Raw genomic sequence first — 18,142 nt, forward strand, 5'->3', positions numbered from 1 at the left:
GCGGTTGGCGCAGGATAGAGCAGGGTTTAGGGCTGTTGTGCATAGGGTCGCTATGAGTCGGAAACGACTCGACGGTACATAACAACAACAACAACTCTCAAGTATTTTAAGAAATGTGGATTCTAGGATCAACCCCATCTATTCCCTTTCAACAAGTCTAGAGTGGGCTGTTACAAGTTTTTAAGACTATATTGTGCATCAGAGTCATCTGCGGCTTGTCCAAGGCCCCTGTGGTAGGGCTTGAGTTGGCCAAGCATTCTGCATTTCTCAAGAAGTGATGATAATTTTACCACCAACCATTAAAAGACAGTTGTTGTTATGTGCCACTGAGTTGGAGCCAACTCATAGTTGATGCTCCAGCAGGTTTTAAGAAGTCAATTTCATGCGAGCAGATTACACCTCTTTCTCCTGTGGAGCAGCTAGTGGATTCATTTAGTACACCATCACGTCATTTTATTGTCATAACTACCATAGGAAGCAGCTCGAGTTCTCACCATTCCAGAGACAATTGCTGCAATGGAGGTGACGTGTAATTTGCATCCAGACACACAGCTGTTGCAGTGACAGGAAAATGATCCAAGCAGCCTGGCTTCAAAGGCAAACCCCTAGGTGAATCTTTCCTCTCTTGTTTCCTTAGTCTCCACCTCACCACTGTAATTCCTGCTTCCTTTAGTGCCAACTGCCCCTCTGACCCTGACGCAGCACAGCTGGGCTCCTCACTTGCAGCTCCCAGGAAATAAGGTCAGTCAGGGGTTAGTACTCCACCCAGAGACTGCAGGTGGGAATCAGGCAGGCACGGTGGTGCATCCATACAGCGGAGTATCACACGCCACTTAGGGATGCATGATTGGGTATTATTGTCATGACAGGAGTCCAGAATGAAGGCTGCACAGTGGAGTGGACTTGGAGGGGAGAGATTGCATAACAATGAAAGAGTTTTACTTTTCAAGGAGAAGAGTGAATTGGAAGGTAAAGTGTTGGCAGGGAGAAAAGTGCAACAATGAAATGACTGGAAACCCTAAGTCTCCGTAAACTTCCATTAAAATGATTTTTTTTTTAAAAAAAAGGACGAAGAATTCATAACAGCAAACAACGAATGCTGAGAAAAAAGGGCCTAATACTGAGTTAAATACCTCCCTTCTCCACCCCCTTGACATTTCCCTACACAGGAGCCCCAGATACCTGGGAGTTGAATGGAATTTCTTACTCAGTTGTCTCTGAACTAGATGATAGATGAGAACTGTTGCTAGGTTGTCGGTCTCTAAGTAATAAAAGGAGATCGGCCGGGGCGACTCACCCAGAGCTCTGAGATTGCTCAGCGTCTGATCTATAATGAATGGGCTCCATCTGTTCCAGGGTGAGATCCGTTTGCACAGCCCTGAAGACCTGTAACCTGCAGAGGTTGAGCGCACAGACGTGTCACAGCTGCCCTGTGCTGAGGTCTTCACGCTCGCCAGCCTCGTCTTCCGCAGCAAAGTCCTGACCATGGCTGGACTCGGCTGTGAGCTTGAGGCTTTGCAGGGGTTCTGATGATAACACACACGTCCTGCTGCCTCCTGCCCAATTCCGCTTCATTTTATAAACGTAGAGATTTTTAAAAATGTGTTACATCCTAGGACTAAAACTCTTCCATTCTAGGATGTTGATCTTTAATTTGAACTTGAAACCCTCATTGCTGGTCATTAAAATGGTATTACTTTGGACCAAGTGCAGTCTTTCTGCGAGCTTCCTTTTTCTCATGTGTAACATGGAAAAAATGCAATGTGATTGCCTTGAAAGGGACTTGCCATTCTCCTGTGAGAAGAGTAAATAAAGAAATCAGTGGGTTTAGAAGATTTTAGGAATGATATCTCTAGCATTGGGTAGCCAACCAGAGTGGCGTCCACTTCCATAATAGCTTGCCTCCGGAAACCCTATGAACCTGGAGAGAGGATGAAAGGCACCCAAGCGTCGAGGACTCTCCTTCATAGGGTCGCTATGAGTCGCCTGTGACTCAATGGCACTTAACAACAATAATATCAACACAGAGAGAGAGAGAGAGAGATCAGTGGGCCCACTGGACAGAAAGTGATGCTACCAAGCAAAGGTGGGTGACTTTTAATCTGCCGCCCTCGGGCCTGTCTTTCATTGTTTTTGTTCAGACATTCCTCTAGGTCGTATAGCCCTGGTGTACAAGTTGCCGTACCGTGGTCACTTTTGGTTGCTGTGAGGCTGAACACTGTGACATTGATGTGTCAAATGTGTTAACAGTTGGCTACCCAATGCGGACAGAGAGTCGGGTGAAGCTCCCTGATTAAAACAAGCGTGGAAGGAGGAGTGGCGTCCACTTCCATAATAGCTTGCCTCCAGGGACCCTATGAACCCGGAGAGAGGATGAAAGGCACCCAAGGTCAAGGACTCTCCTTCATAGGGTCGCTATGAGTTGCCTGCGACTCGACAGCACTTAACAACAACAATCTCTAGCATGCTGATACACTAAGAAAGAATCTAGCCCAATAACAAATAGGAACAGAGATTTCAGTTAGGATCGGGTAATAGGGAAGAAACAGTGGTCATTGTAGTGGTTAGGTGCTGTGCAGTCAGATGAAACCAAGGGTGACCCTGTGTACACAGAGCTGAACTCCGCCCAATTCTGGGCCGTCATCACACCCAAGCCATTGCTGCAGTCACTGTGTCAGGGGATCCTGTTGACAATCTGCCTCTTTCCCCCCGACCCTCTGCTTTTCCAAGCATGACGTCTTTTTTCCTGGTCCCTCCTGATTACACATTCTAAATATGCAAGTGGTATTCTCACCATCCTTATTTTTAGGGAGCAATCTAGTTGTACTTCTTCCAGAAAATAGTAGTAAAAAAACCTCAAAAACCACCAAAACCAAACTGAGATACTTTCATGTATTATTGTAGTTGTTAAATGCCTTCTAGTCGTAGGTGACGCGTAATGACCCTATGAACTTTCATCCTCTCTTCACGTTCATAGAGTTTCCAGAGACAAGCTATTTTGGAAGTGGGTGCCACTCCTGCTTCCAAGCTTGTTTTAATTGGGGAGCTCCACCAAACACTGTCCTCCATGGGTAACCATTATCGCATTTGGCACATCAGTGTCACAGTGTTCAGCATCACAGGCACCATGAGTTACTTCTGTACAGCAAATGGACAGAGCAGTCCTATACCACCTGGAAGAATGTTTGACCAAAAACAAGCCTTCAGGATTTAAAAATTCTGGCAGTCCCACAGCTGGTAAGTCCCCTCTGCTCACACCCACTTGGGATGAAAAGAAAGGCCTAAGAGAGCCAAACGTTCGTTTCATAACTATCCCTCCTCAAGATGCGAGATGCCTTCACAACTTCCAGCATAAAACTGACTCACAACACGCTAGCCCTCAGCCTTGAAGCCGAGGCCAAGAATTTCAGGATTTAAAAATTTCGACACACCCACAAGCTGGTGGACTGTTTACCAGAGACTCCCAGTTCTTTGTGTAGATTTAAAATCGAAATAAATTGAAAGAGATCAGAGTGTAAGAAAAGTTTTAAGCAAGGATTCTTGAAATCAAAGCAACATAGAACAAGGGGAATGATAGGCACCAGGTATCACCTGTTGAGTGAATGAAAAGTTACAAAGGGAGCATGCTGGATCAGTGAATTCTTCAGCTTCCACAGGGGAGGGCCGATAAAAACGAAACCACACCAGTGGCCATCAGCTAGGCTGCCATTTCTGCTGATTCACGAGTGCAGCGTAGACCTGGCTACATGGTGTTTCAAGACTGTGACCTTTCAGAAGCAGATTATCAGGTCTTTCTGCAGTACCTCTGAGCAGGTTTGAACCAACCACCTTTCAGTTAGTGGTACAGTTCTTGGACTACTTGCATTAACTTGAGACTCCTGTGGTCTCTAGTGCAGATAATATTCTCCTTTAAAAAAAAAAAGGAGATGATGCAAATATCACTCCCTCCCTCATTGCTGTCAAGTTTGTAGTTGTTGTTAAGTGCTGTCGAGCTGTAGACAACTCGTAGTGACCCTATGAACGAAAGACCTGAACACTTGTGTAACGTTCATTGTTTCTCCACCTTCGTAGAGTTCCCAGAGGCAACCTGTGAAGTAGGAACTGCATGTTTTCCCAAAAGCTACAAAAGAGTTTTCAGGGGGAACAAGTTCACTTGCACTCCATGTTCTTAACAGTCACTACATTTCCAGAGATTATCTTTGAATGTTCTAACACAGGGCGTTCAGATGGGGTAATCCAAGCATGTTGCGTTACTTTTTAATTAATTCAAAAGGCGTCTACTTCTCAGTTGCCTTTTAACAGGGGAGAAGGTTCTGACTCGACAGCCCACAACAGCAACAGGAAAAGTTAAGGCACTGATCTTGACATGGTCTCTTTAATTTTGGGCAACTTCCAATGTCCTAGATTCATACTTCATGCATTGCACGTTGAAACGGCTGTTTCAGCTGCTACTTATTTCCAGGCATTTTTGGTGGAAGCTTTGCTCCATTCACACCCATGTAGGTAAGCTCTGCTGACGTCTGTCACTATGGGTTGGAGCCAACTGAACAATAATGAGTTGGATTTAGCTTTTGGTTTTGCAACAGATTTTCCCCCAACATGATAAGCTGTTTGATTTCTTGACTTCTCCCTTGAACATTAATTGATGATCCACGTAGGATGACATCAGTTACAACTTCAATTTCTTCATCACACGTATGGCCTTATTTAGTAGTTGTGTTGTTGTGTAGGGGGAAGACGCCGGACGGGATGGATTGACAGTGCCTGAGGCAATGGGGCAGATGTGTCAAAACCAGTGAGATGCACTCAGGACACAGTCAGGTTCAGAGCTCTTGTGCATGAAGGTCACAGATGACTCAATGGTACATAACAACAATAATAACACCACCATAGACTTGAACCCAACTCATAGCTGACCCTTCAGCAGGTTTTCAGAGACTGTCAATCATGTGGAAGGAGCTCATCCTTCTCCTGTGAACCAGCTGGTGGATTGGAACCACGTGCCTTTGGGTTGGGAGTACAGCTGCTTGCCACTGAGCCACCAGGGCTCCCTATTACCTAGTAGAGACTGGGGTAATTATTAAGGAGATATAGAGGTGTAGCCACGTAGACACATATACATGTGTAAGCGGGAAAAGTAGGGGAGTGGTTTTCAAGTCTCTTGACTTATGAAATGGGTTTTTAAATTTTTTTTTTATACTGGTTTACTTACAAAGTTCATATACATTGTTTTTCACACTGGATCCTTCCCATTTCCTTAACCCACCCACAAAATTGTGCGACCCTATGATCACTCCCCCAAGCTCAATCCTCTGCTCTCCCCCTTCTCCCTCAGATCCTCACACATGTTTTACTAGTTATCTCTTTCTACAGTAATGGTCTTATACAGTATTTGTCCTTATGGGACTGAGCTAGTTCACTTAGCATACGCTCTCCAGTCCCTCCCAAGTAGGGTAGTAATTTACAAAAACCATTGCTCCTGCGTGCTGTGTAGTTGGAATGGGGTTTTGGCTCAGTTGTTAACCCATGACCACGCTTTCTGCCTGTTTGAAGACAGAGTGATAAAAATAATACAAAAAGCTCCCCTGGTGTGTGCTAAATGTCTTCCTGGAGGCAGGGCTTGCTCCTCGCTGCCTCTGCATTTCTGTCCAGCAGAGGGCAGTGCAAGCACAGGAGTTGCTGGCCTCAGCAGCCCCTTCCTCTCTTGTTAGTGGCTCAGGGACATTATTACTTTGCAGGCTGTTTTGTGAGACTGAATGAGCAAGGGTTTCCTTTTGTTCAGCATGCACAAAATAAAAGTCTCCTCTTTCTTGATTCGAATATTTCCTGGAACTTTGTGATCAATGTATTTTTAAGGAGGGTGAGGGCAGTGTAGCCCTTCACTTTCTGCCCGTGCCAGTCGGAGACACGTATTGACTGCCAGCCTAGTGCTCAATACACAAAATTAATTAAAAGATCACTAATTCCTTAAGGAAACCAAGGCACATTCACTGTGAAAAGTCCTTGAGAATGGACTGTTCTCATTGTGACTATGTATGGTTGCTGCTGTTAGGTGCTGTCGACTCGCTTGTGACTCATAGCCACCGTATATATCCAACAGCCCTGAAACCTGCTCTATCCTGTGCCAACTTTACTATCACTGACACACCTATCCTCATCACCGCAGTTACTGTGCCAATCCTTCTCATCAATGGTCTCCCTCTCTGCCTCTCTCCCTCCACCCTCCCAAGCATGACGTCCCTCTCCAAGGACTGGTTCCTCCTTGCAACATGTTCAAAGTATGTCAGACAAAGCTTCAGAATCCTTGCCTCCAAGGACCAGGCTGGCTTCGTCCCCTCTAGGAACCTGTTTGTTCTCCTAGCAGTCCATGGTATAGTCAAGACTCTTCTCCAGCACCACAGCTCAAAGGCATCAATTCTCCTTCTATCATCAGTAGTCATTGTCCAGCTCTCTGACACATAGCAAGCAATTGCAAAGACTATGGCCTGGATCAGGTGCAACTTGGTCTCCAGAGTAATATCATTTCTCTCCAGTACTCTGGAGAGGTCCCTGACAGCTGACTTTCCCAGTGCAATTCATCTCTTGATTTTCAGGCTGCTGTTATCAAGAGTGTTGATTGTGGAGCCAAGCAAACTAAAAGCTGTTGGCAATATCAATCTCTTCACCATTCATCCTGCTGCTGCGAATTGGCCCAGTGGTGAGAATCTTTGTTTTCTTGGTGTTGCCAATCTATATTGAAGGCGGCAGTCCTTGATCTTCTGCAGTAAGTGCTTCAGGTCCTCCTCAGTTTGAGCAAGCAGGATTGTGCCATCTGCATAATGCAGGTTGTTGATGAGTCTTCCTCCAATCCTGATGCCACATTCCTCCTCATAGAGCCCAGCCTCCTGGATGATATGTTCTGCATATAGATTGAAAAGGTATGGAGACATATTACATCTGTGGCACACACCCTTCCCTATTTTGAACCATGCAGCAATGTCTCCTTCCTCTGTACTGACAACTGTCTCCTGGTATAGGTTTTGCATAAGCACAATCAAATGTTCTGGGATTCCCAGTCTTCTCAGAGTCAGCCACAGTTTGTTATGACTATGTATAAAGACCACAATAAAATGCATATTCTCATTAGCTCAGTGATGCTAAGTCTGGGACCCTATTGGAAATAAACTGAGAAGAAGAACATAGCATTCTCATTAAAAACATTTTGCTACTGTTGATTGTGGTCAAGTCTATTCCAACCCGGCTCATCACTCTGTGTCAGAGATTGTGAAGATGGCTCAGGATAGGACAGGGTGAAGATCTGTTGTTCAGAGGATCACTATGAGTTGTACTCAACTCAATGTCACCTAACAACAACAACAACAAGAATGAAATTATCACTATTATTAACAGATGGGGAAGTATTTATGACACAAAATTGAGAAAAGTATAACATCTGTGTTCTTAACATCAAGAGTATGATAAAATGGACAAAATTAAAACCTCATAGATTACTTTTTCTTTTTTTACTCTCTTGCTATCTCATCTTCTTTGTTTGGGTTTTTAAAATTTTTTTTATTTTATATTTGTTTGCATACTATGTTCATATACATTGCGTGCCACACTATCCTTCATTCACACATAGATTACATTTTATTTTTTTACTTTAAACTATAACTTTCCTTTCCTTAGTAACAATGACCATGACATTAAGTTTTTAAGAACTCAAAATTCTATGCACATAAAGATATTAATTGCATCATTTTATATGATTCTAAAAAGTCTAGAACTGATCCATATGTGTGAAAAAGAGGCCTAGTAAAGATACAGGACATAATATATTAGTATATTGTTATTATGACTTTAGAACTGGGCAGTTAGGGACATAGAATCAAGTCAATCACTTTCTGAAATATATGTAAATGTGACAAATATTGATCAGCATGTTTTAAAACAGCACTTTAAACAGTGAAGAAGGTAACTCAGTAATGTAACCCCCAGAAAATTGCTGGAATATTAAAAAGTTGGTGTTGTTGCTAGCTGCGGGGGATTTGATTCCAACTCAGGTGAAACAGAATGTGATGTTTTCTGGACTTTGGTCATGTAACCACCAGAATGCTGAGGTCTGTTTTGCTGTGATTTTGCCAAGTTCTCTCACTGTGGGTCTCTCACACCCTCATTGCCCTTCTGCTTCACCAAACATGATGTCTTCCAGCAACTGGTTCATTCTGCTGCCATGTCAAAGCAAGAAAACAGGGTGACGTCCCATTGCAACCCACCCCTAAGGCGATCTCCAGGCCTTCCTATTCTGCCTGTCTTAGTCTGAAAACTTGGGGTAAACCGACGTGAATGATACTTCTCATATTTGAAATATACACGTAATTAAAGTTATCATAAGGAGCTCTGGTGGCCTAGTGGCAGGATGCTGTGCTGCAATCCCCAAGGCACGTAGTTTAAATCCACCAGCCGCTCCTTGGGAGAAAGATGGGCCATCTCCTCCTGTGCGATTAACCCGCTGGAGGGTCTGCTGTGGGTGGGTTCTGACTCAACAACAACAAAGACTCATTGACTCACAGGCAGGGGGAAAGATTGTTTTACTACAGGCTGTTAAGATTTTAGCATTTTGTAATTAAAAGTTTTACTCATTTCTCACTATCTTGGAGAGGGTGAAACCAAGTTTCTCCTTGGAGGCTAGGAATTTGATGCTCTGTCTCACATACTTTGGGCACGTGGCCAGGAGGGACGGTCTTTGGAGAAGGACATCATGCTCAGAAGGGTGGAGAGACAGCGCAGGACAGGAAGATCCCAGATGAGATGGACTGACGCAGTAACTGGGACAATGGGGATCGGTGTGTCAGAATTAGTGAGACTGGCTCAGGACAGGGAAGGGATCAGAGCTGCTGTACATAGGGTCGCTATGCATCTCATGTGACTCAACAGCACATAGCATTAATAATATACTAGGACATGTTTGGAAGCAGGAGTGGCATCCACTTCCCAAACAACATGCCTCCAGAAACTCTATGAACTTTGAGAAATGTTGATAGTTGTAGAGGGGCTTCAGGCCTTTTGTTCATAGGGTTGCTGTGAGTTGCTCCTAACTCAAAGGCAAACAATAACAACATCAACAACAATGTCTGTGTACCATTCATATCATTACGGGTTATATATAAGCTACTCGGGGCTCCTGTGACTTTATTTTCATCCCCAAATGGGTGTCAGCAAATGGGACTTGCCAGATCAATTGGGGGTATCTGGCTCTTGTCCACCAGCACTTGGGCATGCTGGTATTTAAAAATGGTGCAGGGCCTGAGGGCCACAGTATGAACATTCTTTTAAGTGGTACTGCAGTGATCTTATTATTTGCTGGAGTAACTTAGAGTTGCTGTGATGATGGACAACTATGTGTCAAACACTGTGTCAAACACTGTAATTGGCTCCCCATCATGGGAAGTGCTTGGTGGAGTTCCCAGATTGATTCAGGTTTGGAAGCAGGATGGCATCCACTTCCTAAACCACATGCCTCTGGAAACTCTATGGACTTGGAGAAATGATGAAAGTTATAGAAAGGCTTCAGGCCTTTTGTTCATCTTTTATTTATATATATAGAGAGAGGGCCCTGGTATTTAAATGTCAGTTGGGCCCAAGGGCCTAGTGTTATTATTTTGGAGGAACATTCTTCTAAGTTGTACAGCACTCTTCTGTCAATTTGCTGTACTGAGGTAATCTAGGTTTCCTGTGAAGCTGAACCTTGTGTCATTGGGGATCAAATGCCATTAACAGCTGCCCATGGTGGACAGTGTTTGGTGCAGCTCCCAGTTTAAGACCGGTTTGGAAGCAGGAGTGGCATCCACATCCTAAACCACATGCCTCTGGAAACTCCATGAACCTGGAGAAATGACAATAGTTATAGAAAGGCTCTGGCCTTTGGTTCATAGTGTCTCTATGAGTTATGCTTGACTGGAAGGCAATCAACACACAACAAAACACACCACACACAATGGTGATTTTAGATTTTATGTATTATTTGGTGTGATTGATCAGTTACTTTTAAGGTATTGGAAAGCTAAAAAAAGTTCTCATATAAATTAGTGCTAATTGCTTAAGACCTTCAACTGGGTGGATTGACAGAGTGACTGTAGCAATGGGCTCAAGTGTGTTAGAGATGATGAGGATGGCACAGGACAGGAAAGGGTTCAAATCTGTTGTTCAAAGGGTGACTATGAGTTGTACTTGGTTTGATGGCACTTAACAACGGCAATTGCTTTTTACTTAATTGTTGTTGTTGTTGATTGCCATCAAGTCGAGCACGACTCATAGCGACCCTATGAACAAAAGGCCTGAAGCCTTTCTATAAACATCATCATTTATTAATGTTCATAGTTCCTAGAGGCATATTGTTTAGGAAGTGGATGCCACTCTGGCTTCCAAATTTTACTCTATGCCATTCCAATTTATGAAAGGGCTCAAAGAAACACTCTACTTGTATATAACGGAGGGAACTTGTAATGTGTCGATAAGTGATAATGGATTTTCATTCCACAAGGAATCTTTCTTTTGTTCACTGTCATGTTCCAAATGCATGGAATGGAGTCAGGCACATAAGAAGTGATCAGTTACTCTTTATTGTTATTGAAATAAGAAAAATTGTAGACAATTTAACAGATTCATTTTTGTGCTTTTCACGTGGAGAAATATACATCTGGATGTCTAAAACAAGAGCTCCAAGAATGTGGGCCTGCATTGATTTTGCCATTTCAGATCTGGAGATTTTCTTCAATAAATTAAGTTTAAGAAAAAGAAGAAAGATTTGAACAAAGAAGGAATGGCAAAAAGAGGGGAAAAAATGAAGAAATCACAGAAAAATGAAAGCAAATAATCCTCAGTGTTCACCAACAAGAAAAGGCTGAGTAAATAATATTATATCAGCACAATTAAATATATTATCACCATCTAAATGATAAACTTAGAGACATTTTAAGTAGTTAGGTATGAAGTAATATTAAGAACTAAATGGAACACAGTTTCCATTGTAACTACAAAGTAAAACCAACAACATGCCTAAGTAAAGTGGGTGATGAATTTCCATCCCCTGACTTAGGGAGTAAGACGTGTTCTACTATTTTTCTACACTTTTGATTCTCAAAGGATGTTTCCAGACCAGCAATATTGAGATCACTTGAGAATTTGGAACAAATGAAGATTCTTGGTTTGACTTAACGTCAGCTCAACTGGGAAGGGAATCTAGCAATAAGGTTGTGGTTAACAAGTGGGTCAAAGATTTCTGATGCATGTTCAAATTTGAGAACCTCAACTCTCAACCAGTAGTCTTCAACCAAGGGCAATTTTTCCTCCAGGTCATATATCTGGATATACAGAGATACTTTTGGTTGTAACTCTGGAACGTGGGAGGCTACTGGCATCTAGATGAGTAGAGGTCATGGATGCTGTTGACGAAAGGGTGTTATAGTATGGAAAGCCAAATTTTATACTAAATATTTGTAATACACAGAATGCTACTTCAGGTTATAAGGGAGGCTGGTACCAGTGGAAATGAATTCTGAAGCACTAAGGCAATCCTTAAAGGTTTACAGGGGTAAACACTAAGGCAATCCTTAAAGGTTTACAGGATTCTTGCACTGTATTTGCTAATCCCTCCCTCCTGAGTCAAGCAGAAGGTTTTCAATGGAAAAAGCTTAGCTTTATTTACCTGCATTGAATTCTCTTTGTGATTTACTCTCTGGACATTTTCAATCAAGACAGGGAACCTGGAATCTGTGCTTCAGTTTACTTCAGTTGTTTGAGGACTTTTTGGCTCCGCTTTACCTCTGTTGTCTCTTACATTCTTGGTGTTCTGTCTCATTATTAGTACATATAAAAATACTTTACCCTCGGTCTGCAACATTGCAATAATTCTGGAAATGTGTGTAGCTAAGCAAGGTGGAGGCCATTGAAGGGATGCATGAACTTGCTTTGTACTGAGGAGCTGGGTGAATGTCTGAGCTCTGTGAGGGCTGGAGCTGTGGCTGCTCTTTTTCACCATGCAATTCTACTTCCTCAAAGCCCAAACAGTGCTTCCTCCTTTACCAGTGGTTACAACTTATTCTTCTCCTCTATATTATGGACTTCATTTTACTTGTGTGCACAAGCAATACCCATGGCAGCAGCAGTTACGAAATCAAAAGACGTGCTACCTTGGGGGAAATCTGCTGCCAAGAACCTTTACAGAGTACTCAAAAGCAATGAAATCAGCTGTAAAGCTAGCGTGTGCCTGATCCAAGCCATGCTATCTTCAGCTGCCTCCTGTGTCCCTGAAGTTTGGACAATGAATAAGAATGACTGTAGAAAAATCAAGGTCTTGGAATTGTAATGTTGACAAAGAATACTGTATATCTCAGGGTCTTTCAAATCTGTCTTGGAGGGAATACAACCCAAGGTAGTCCTTAGAGGCAAGGACGGTGAAACTTCATCTCACATACTTTGGGCATGTTTTCAGCAGGGAAAAAGACATCATGATCACAAAGGTGGAAGGTCAGAGAAAGACGGAAAGATCTTCAACAAGATGAATTGATATAGTGATTGATGTAGTGATTGTAACAAAGAGCTCAAACATGTGGGATATTGAGAGGATGGCACAGGATAGGTCCAGGTTCCATTCTGTTGTTCGTTCGATTGCTATGATTTAATGTCAACATAACGGCACCTAAAAACCAACAACCACAAACAGTCATCTGCTCCTCCATCTACAGGCCATCTTGATACCGCCCCCCCCCCCATCATCTGTATTGTGTCCAGTGTCACAGAGGTACACAGTTCCACTGGTTCCAGTCACTGGGCATGAGGACATGATGCAATGCATAGCTCATTTTCTGCATGATTTTGTTTCTCCTGTCTGTGTGAGAATAGATGGGAAACCCCCGTTTTTCCAAAGTCTGGGCGTGGTAACTGACCGTGAAGGTGATAAGGCCTTGTCCGCGGTACTCGGGCAGAGTGCCTGCCATCCTTAGCTCTCCAGTTTGATCCATCAAAGACCAGGACACAGGAGTTCCCTCAGGCCCCAGGAGACAGAAGGTGGTCAAGTTCTTGATACAGCGCTCAATGAACTTGTGGCTCTTTTCATTGCCACCAAAAAGCCAAAATTTATTCACTAACGGAGCAAGGGTGACATCTGGGGTTGAAAGTTTAAACATATCTTCATTGCTGTGGAGGGGCCAAGAAAAAAAACAACAACACCAAAAACCCGTAAGTATATAAGAAGCTCTATTAGGGCAAGTTGTTTGGCCCTAGCCCAAAAGGTTGGAAGTTCACACCACTCAATGACTCTGTCAGAACAAGACTGAGTGACCTACCTGCATTAAAATGACAGCCCAGGAACCCTCCCCCCTTCCCCCCGGGGACAGTTCTAACTGTGTGACATAAGAGCACTAAGAGTCAGAATCATGTCAACAGCAAACACAAGCAACACGAAAATCTATGGTAATTTGGTGACAACAAATGGTTTACATCGACTGCTAACCTAAACTTTGATGGTTCAACACACCAGGGGCACAAACAGCTGCTGGTCTGCTTTCCTAAAGAGTATAGCTGAGGAAACACTAGAGAGCAGCAATTCTCCTCTGTAACGCCTGGGTCGCCATGAGCTGCGATCCATAAGCTTTATGGAGTTTTGTACATTACCCTGAGAGACAGACTAGGTGGAGGAAATAGGAGATGCAAAGTGTAGAGACAAAGGTGAGATAGAGGGGTAGAACGAAAGCCTGTTGTAGAGGAATGAGCTAGAAGGACGCATGCTGAAGAGACTGACAAGCCTACTTTGGTAGTCTTGAAGCTAAAGCAGGGAAAGAAGTTGGTGTCTACTGTAGTTGTGAGAGCTCTGTGTGGTACAGAACAGCTTTTGTCACACTCACATGGCCTTGGGTCTGCCATTCTTGGACGATAAGTTCTTTTCATCCAGCAAGAAAGGAACTAGGTTTTTTGTGGTCTGAGGCGTCATAAAGAGAAGGTTCTGAGATCGCTTCACCGTGAAGGATTTAGTGGCTGCAAGACTTTGTATAACCTCATTCAGGCTAGACTGTGTACCTAGACGGGATTATAGGAAGGGATGCAATCAGTTAAATATCTTAGAGGTAGACATTCTCAAGTGGAATAGAAAGTGTCTGGCATTTAGGTCCATAAAATCTTGATTCTGCATTGGTGCTATTGTTGCATGACCTAAGCACTACGTATTAAGTATTTGTTCAATTTACTCTATTTTGCACAAGTGAAAATATGACTAATGATTTATTTGGCCATGATACTAACATTAATCACCATGCTAACACGTAACCAAGGTTTCTAGTGTACATAACTATGGTGTTCAGTGATTAAAAGAGATAAAAAGGCTCCTCAAATGAAAAGTTATTTCCATTGAGTCAGAACTAACTCATAGCTGACGCTGGAATGCATTTCTGGAAGCTGTAAACCACAGTGGAGGAGATTGACTATCTTCTCCCAAGGAACCAATGATGGATTTTAACTAGTAAGTGATTAAGTAATAGCCCAAGATCCTCATCTTGCATTTAACAAGATGAATTGACACAGTGACTGTAACAATGAGCTTAAACATGATAATACATGGTTTAGATCTGTTTTAATACGGTGGCTCTGAGTCACCTAATAACAGCAATATTAGTGTCCATTCTTTGGGGTAGATTCTGGCCACTTGCTTTGGAACAGAATGAATTTGATGCAATGGAGCATGCCTGCTTACTCTAACATACAATGACCCAACATGTTTTAGGCACAGTTATTGAAGTCATTTGCATAGACGAACACAAGTCTCTGAGAGAAGTCATTTAGCTAAAATCACACATCAAGAACAGAAAGGGCAAAGATGCCATCCTGGGTTGTCTGACTTCAGAGGGCCTGCTCATAACTACGACAGCTGCCCTTGGTAATCTGGAGGATGTAGTGTGTGTTGCAATGAGCTGTCATCATTTTTCTAGAAAAAGCAACCCCAGGGAAGGATCTATTCCCACAACCAGTCACCCTAAGGAGTCCTGGCTATCTTTGTAAAATATGTAATAAGTCATTGATTGCCAAGGCTGTAACGACAACAGACTTGAGCATATCCCAGATAATGAGGATGGCTCGGGATAGGGAAAGGTTCAGCTTTGTTGTTCAGAGGGTCACTGTGAGTCATAGGTGCCTCCTGGCATCTACTAACAATATGAAAACTGGACTGGCTCACTGCTTAAAATGGTTATGGTAGGAAATTTGAGTCTACCAGAGGTGCCTTGGGAGAAAGACAAGCAAATTTACTTCCGAAAATCTTCCATTGAAAACCTCAGGGTGGGAGATCTGGTGGCATAGTGGCAAGAAGCTGCACCACAATCCCAAAGGCATTCGGTTCAAATCTACCAGATGCTCCGCTGGAGCAGGAGGGGCAATCTCCTCTAGTACCAATCGGATCTGATTCGACAGTACGTACACACACACACACACGAAATAATAATAATAATAATAATAATAATAATAATAATAATAATAATAATAAATATTTTTAAAAATGAAAATCTTAGGATGCACAGTGTGTTTTGACACATGTCAAGCTACCTTGAGTTGGAGTCAACTTGATAAAAGCTGGTATATGAAACCCATTCTTTATTAGCTTTAAGGGCTTTCTCTCTTACTTGTGTTCTAGATCTAGCTTCTGGGTGAAAATAAAATAGGGCATAGGCTGAGGGGCTAGAACTTGTGAGTTATGCTGTTGTTGTTAGGTACTGTATTATCTATTGAGCATGGCTCATAATGACCCTATGAAGAGCAAATCTGAACCCCATCTTATCCTGTGTATATTTTCACACTTCTTGATACACTAGAGACTACTCTATCAGTCACCGTGCCAATCCACCTGGTTGAGGGTCTTCCTCTCCTTCACTGATTCTCCACCCTTCCAAGCATCATGTCCCTCTCCAAGGAACAGCCTCTCCTAGCAACCTGCCTGAAGTACGTGAGGTGAAGCCTCATTATGCAAAGGGACCAAAGCTGGTCCATCTCTTCTCATCTCACTCATTTCTAGTATGGTGATGTTCATGTGTTCTACTTCATTTATAATAACTGCCCGTTTTCCAACATTTAAGCTACCATGCTCAAATTATTAAATTATGTTTGTTACTGTTTTTCCTCATTTCAACTGACTTCAAACCTAGGCTGTATTACTACACTGTTATAACTCCACATTTCTCTAGTGTTCATAGGGATTTCAAAGCTCTGTTATTTAAGAAATGAATGGCCAAACCTGCTTCCTAGTCTGTCTTAATCTGGGAGCTCTACTAAAACCTGTCTACCAGGGGTACCTCTTAGGGTGTTTAACACACCAGTGGCATAGCTTTCAGTATCACAGCAACCCACAAGTTATCTCAATACAGCAAACTGACAGACAAGTGCTGTACCAATTAGAACAATGTTCTCCCCCAAATACAACAAACTGCCAATTTAGTTTGTTACTCTAAAGGAAAATCAGTCTTCATACCAGGCCCAAGGGCTGCAGGCCCAAGAGCCCAAAGGACTATGGTCTGAACTTGTGTGAGAGAGGTATAAATCACAGGAGAACTTGCTAAGCATGAAGAAGTGAGTCAGCACACATGTCAGTCTTCTTACTTTGGATCTGCAAATGCTGTTTCCAGTTGATGACATCTGGTGAGGCGAGGAATTCCTTGCAGTTCTTAGGATCATTGGAGTAGACCTGGTAAGTATTGGTGTAGTGGTCCAGGTCATCAGTCATGTCCTATTTGTATCAGGAAAAGGGCAGAGATAAGTCAATACCTCCATTTCACTACTGTGATGCTGGTTTTTGTAAAAATATTTCTAATTTTTTCACATTATTATTACTTGTAGAATACTTTAAACCATGAGATCATGATGGAAAATTATAGTTCTTCACATATAACATTAAGATCTCACCTTAACAAAGCCATTTAGTAAGCATTCTTCTATCCCTCCATAATCCTTTACAAGAATATTATAAGAACACTGACAAGGGAAAAGCTCTGTTGCAAAAATATGTTTTACTACAGTTAAAACTTTTGTGTGTCACAAATGATAAATATGGCATCATTATATTTGAGATAGGGGAGTATGGATTGAAATAGATAAAAATTGAGTAAATTTAAAAGGTTACACTGTAGAAACAAGAATGTGATATCAGCATTGGAGGAAGTCTCATTAACAACCTGTGATATTCAGGTCACAAAATCTTAATTCCCAATAATGAAAAGTATTTGAAGCCCTTACTGATCAAGATCAAGGACTACAGTACATATTATATTATACCTCAGCAATATATATTAATGTCTCATCATGAGCGAAACAAAAAGCTTCACAACAGGGCTATCATGATAAATGGAGAAGAGAGGAAACTGTTCCATAATCAATGCCCCTGGAAGCAGCAGTCATGAACTCAAATGACATAATATTGCATTAGGCAAATCTGCTTCAAAAGAGCATTCCCAAAACACAATGATGCTTTGGGAAGTTAAAGCCACTTTGAAGGTTAAGGCCTTGGTATTTCTAATCATATGAATGTAAATGCTGGACAGCAAATACAGAAGACCAAAGAAGAATTCATGCCTTTGAATTATGATGTTAAGAAAGAATGTTGACTGTACCAGGGACTTGAGAAGAACAAAGAAATCTGTCTTATAAGACAGCCAGGAAACCCTTGTACATGACGATGAAAAGGCTTCATTTCATGTACTTTGAGTGTGTCAGGAAGACCAGTTCTTAAAGAAGGACATCATGCTTGGTAAAGCAGAAAACAAACTCAGTGCTGTCGAGTCATGGGTGACCCTCCCTCAAGATCCCATGTCTGCAAATCACGACATGAGGAGACCACCCATATTCCTCTTACAGAGTCACTGGTGGATTTGAACCACTGAAGAGACTGGCTATAGTGCAGCTTTCTACAGACTTAACTACCAAAGCTCCCTGGTAAAGCAGAGGGACTAAAAAAAGAGGAAGATTCTCACTACGAGGATCTGCCACAGTGGGCTGTAACTGACAATGGCATAGGACTAGTAGATAGTTCTGAGTCAGAATCTGATGAACTATGCCAATAACACAAATACCATGAAGCCAAACAAAATAAATACCAGTTATAAAATCTTTCTTAAAATAAAATAACCGG

General features: G+C 42.3%; 1 protein-coding gene across 1 annotated transcript in view; it reads right to left on the reverse strand.

Annotated features, from left to right (window-relative positions):
* Positions 1-12,773: 12,773 nt before the first annotated feature.
* LOC102850824 (glycine N-acyltransferase-like) overlaps positions 12,774-18,142 on the reverse strand; it is a 20,869-nt gene continuing 15,500 nt past the window's right edge. Inside the window, exons 3-5 of the mRNA XM_006900425.1 lie at positions 16,618-16,744; positions 13,884-14,055; positions 12,774-13,176 (exon numbers count right to left, since the gene is read on the reverse strand). Of these exons, the coding sequence (XP_006900487.1) occupies positions 12,774-13,176; positions 13,884-14,055; positions 16,618-16,744 (702 nt within the window). The remainder of the gene's footprint in view (positions 13,177-13,883; positions 14,056-16,617; positions 16,745-18,142) is intronic.

The sequence above is a fragment of the Elephantulus edwardii genome, unplaced genomic scaffold, assembly GCF_000299155.1.
Source record: "Elephantulus edwardii isolate Elephantulus edwardi_28Jun2011 unplaced genomic scaffold, EleEdw1.0 scaffold00284, whole genome shotgun sequence".
NCBI lineage: Eukaryota > Metazoa > Chordata > Mammalia > Macroscelidea > Macroscelididae > Elephantulus > Elephantulus edwardii.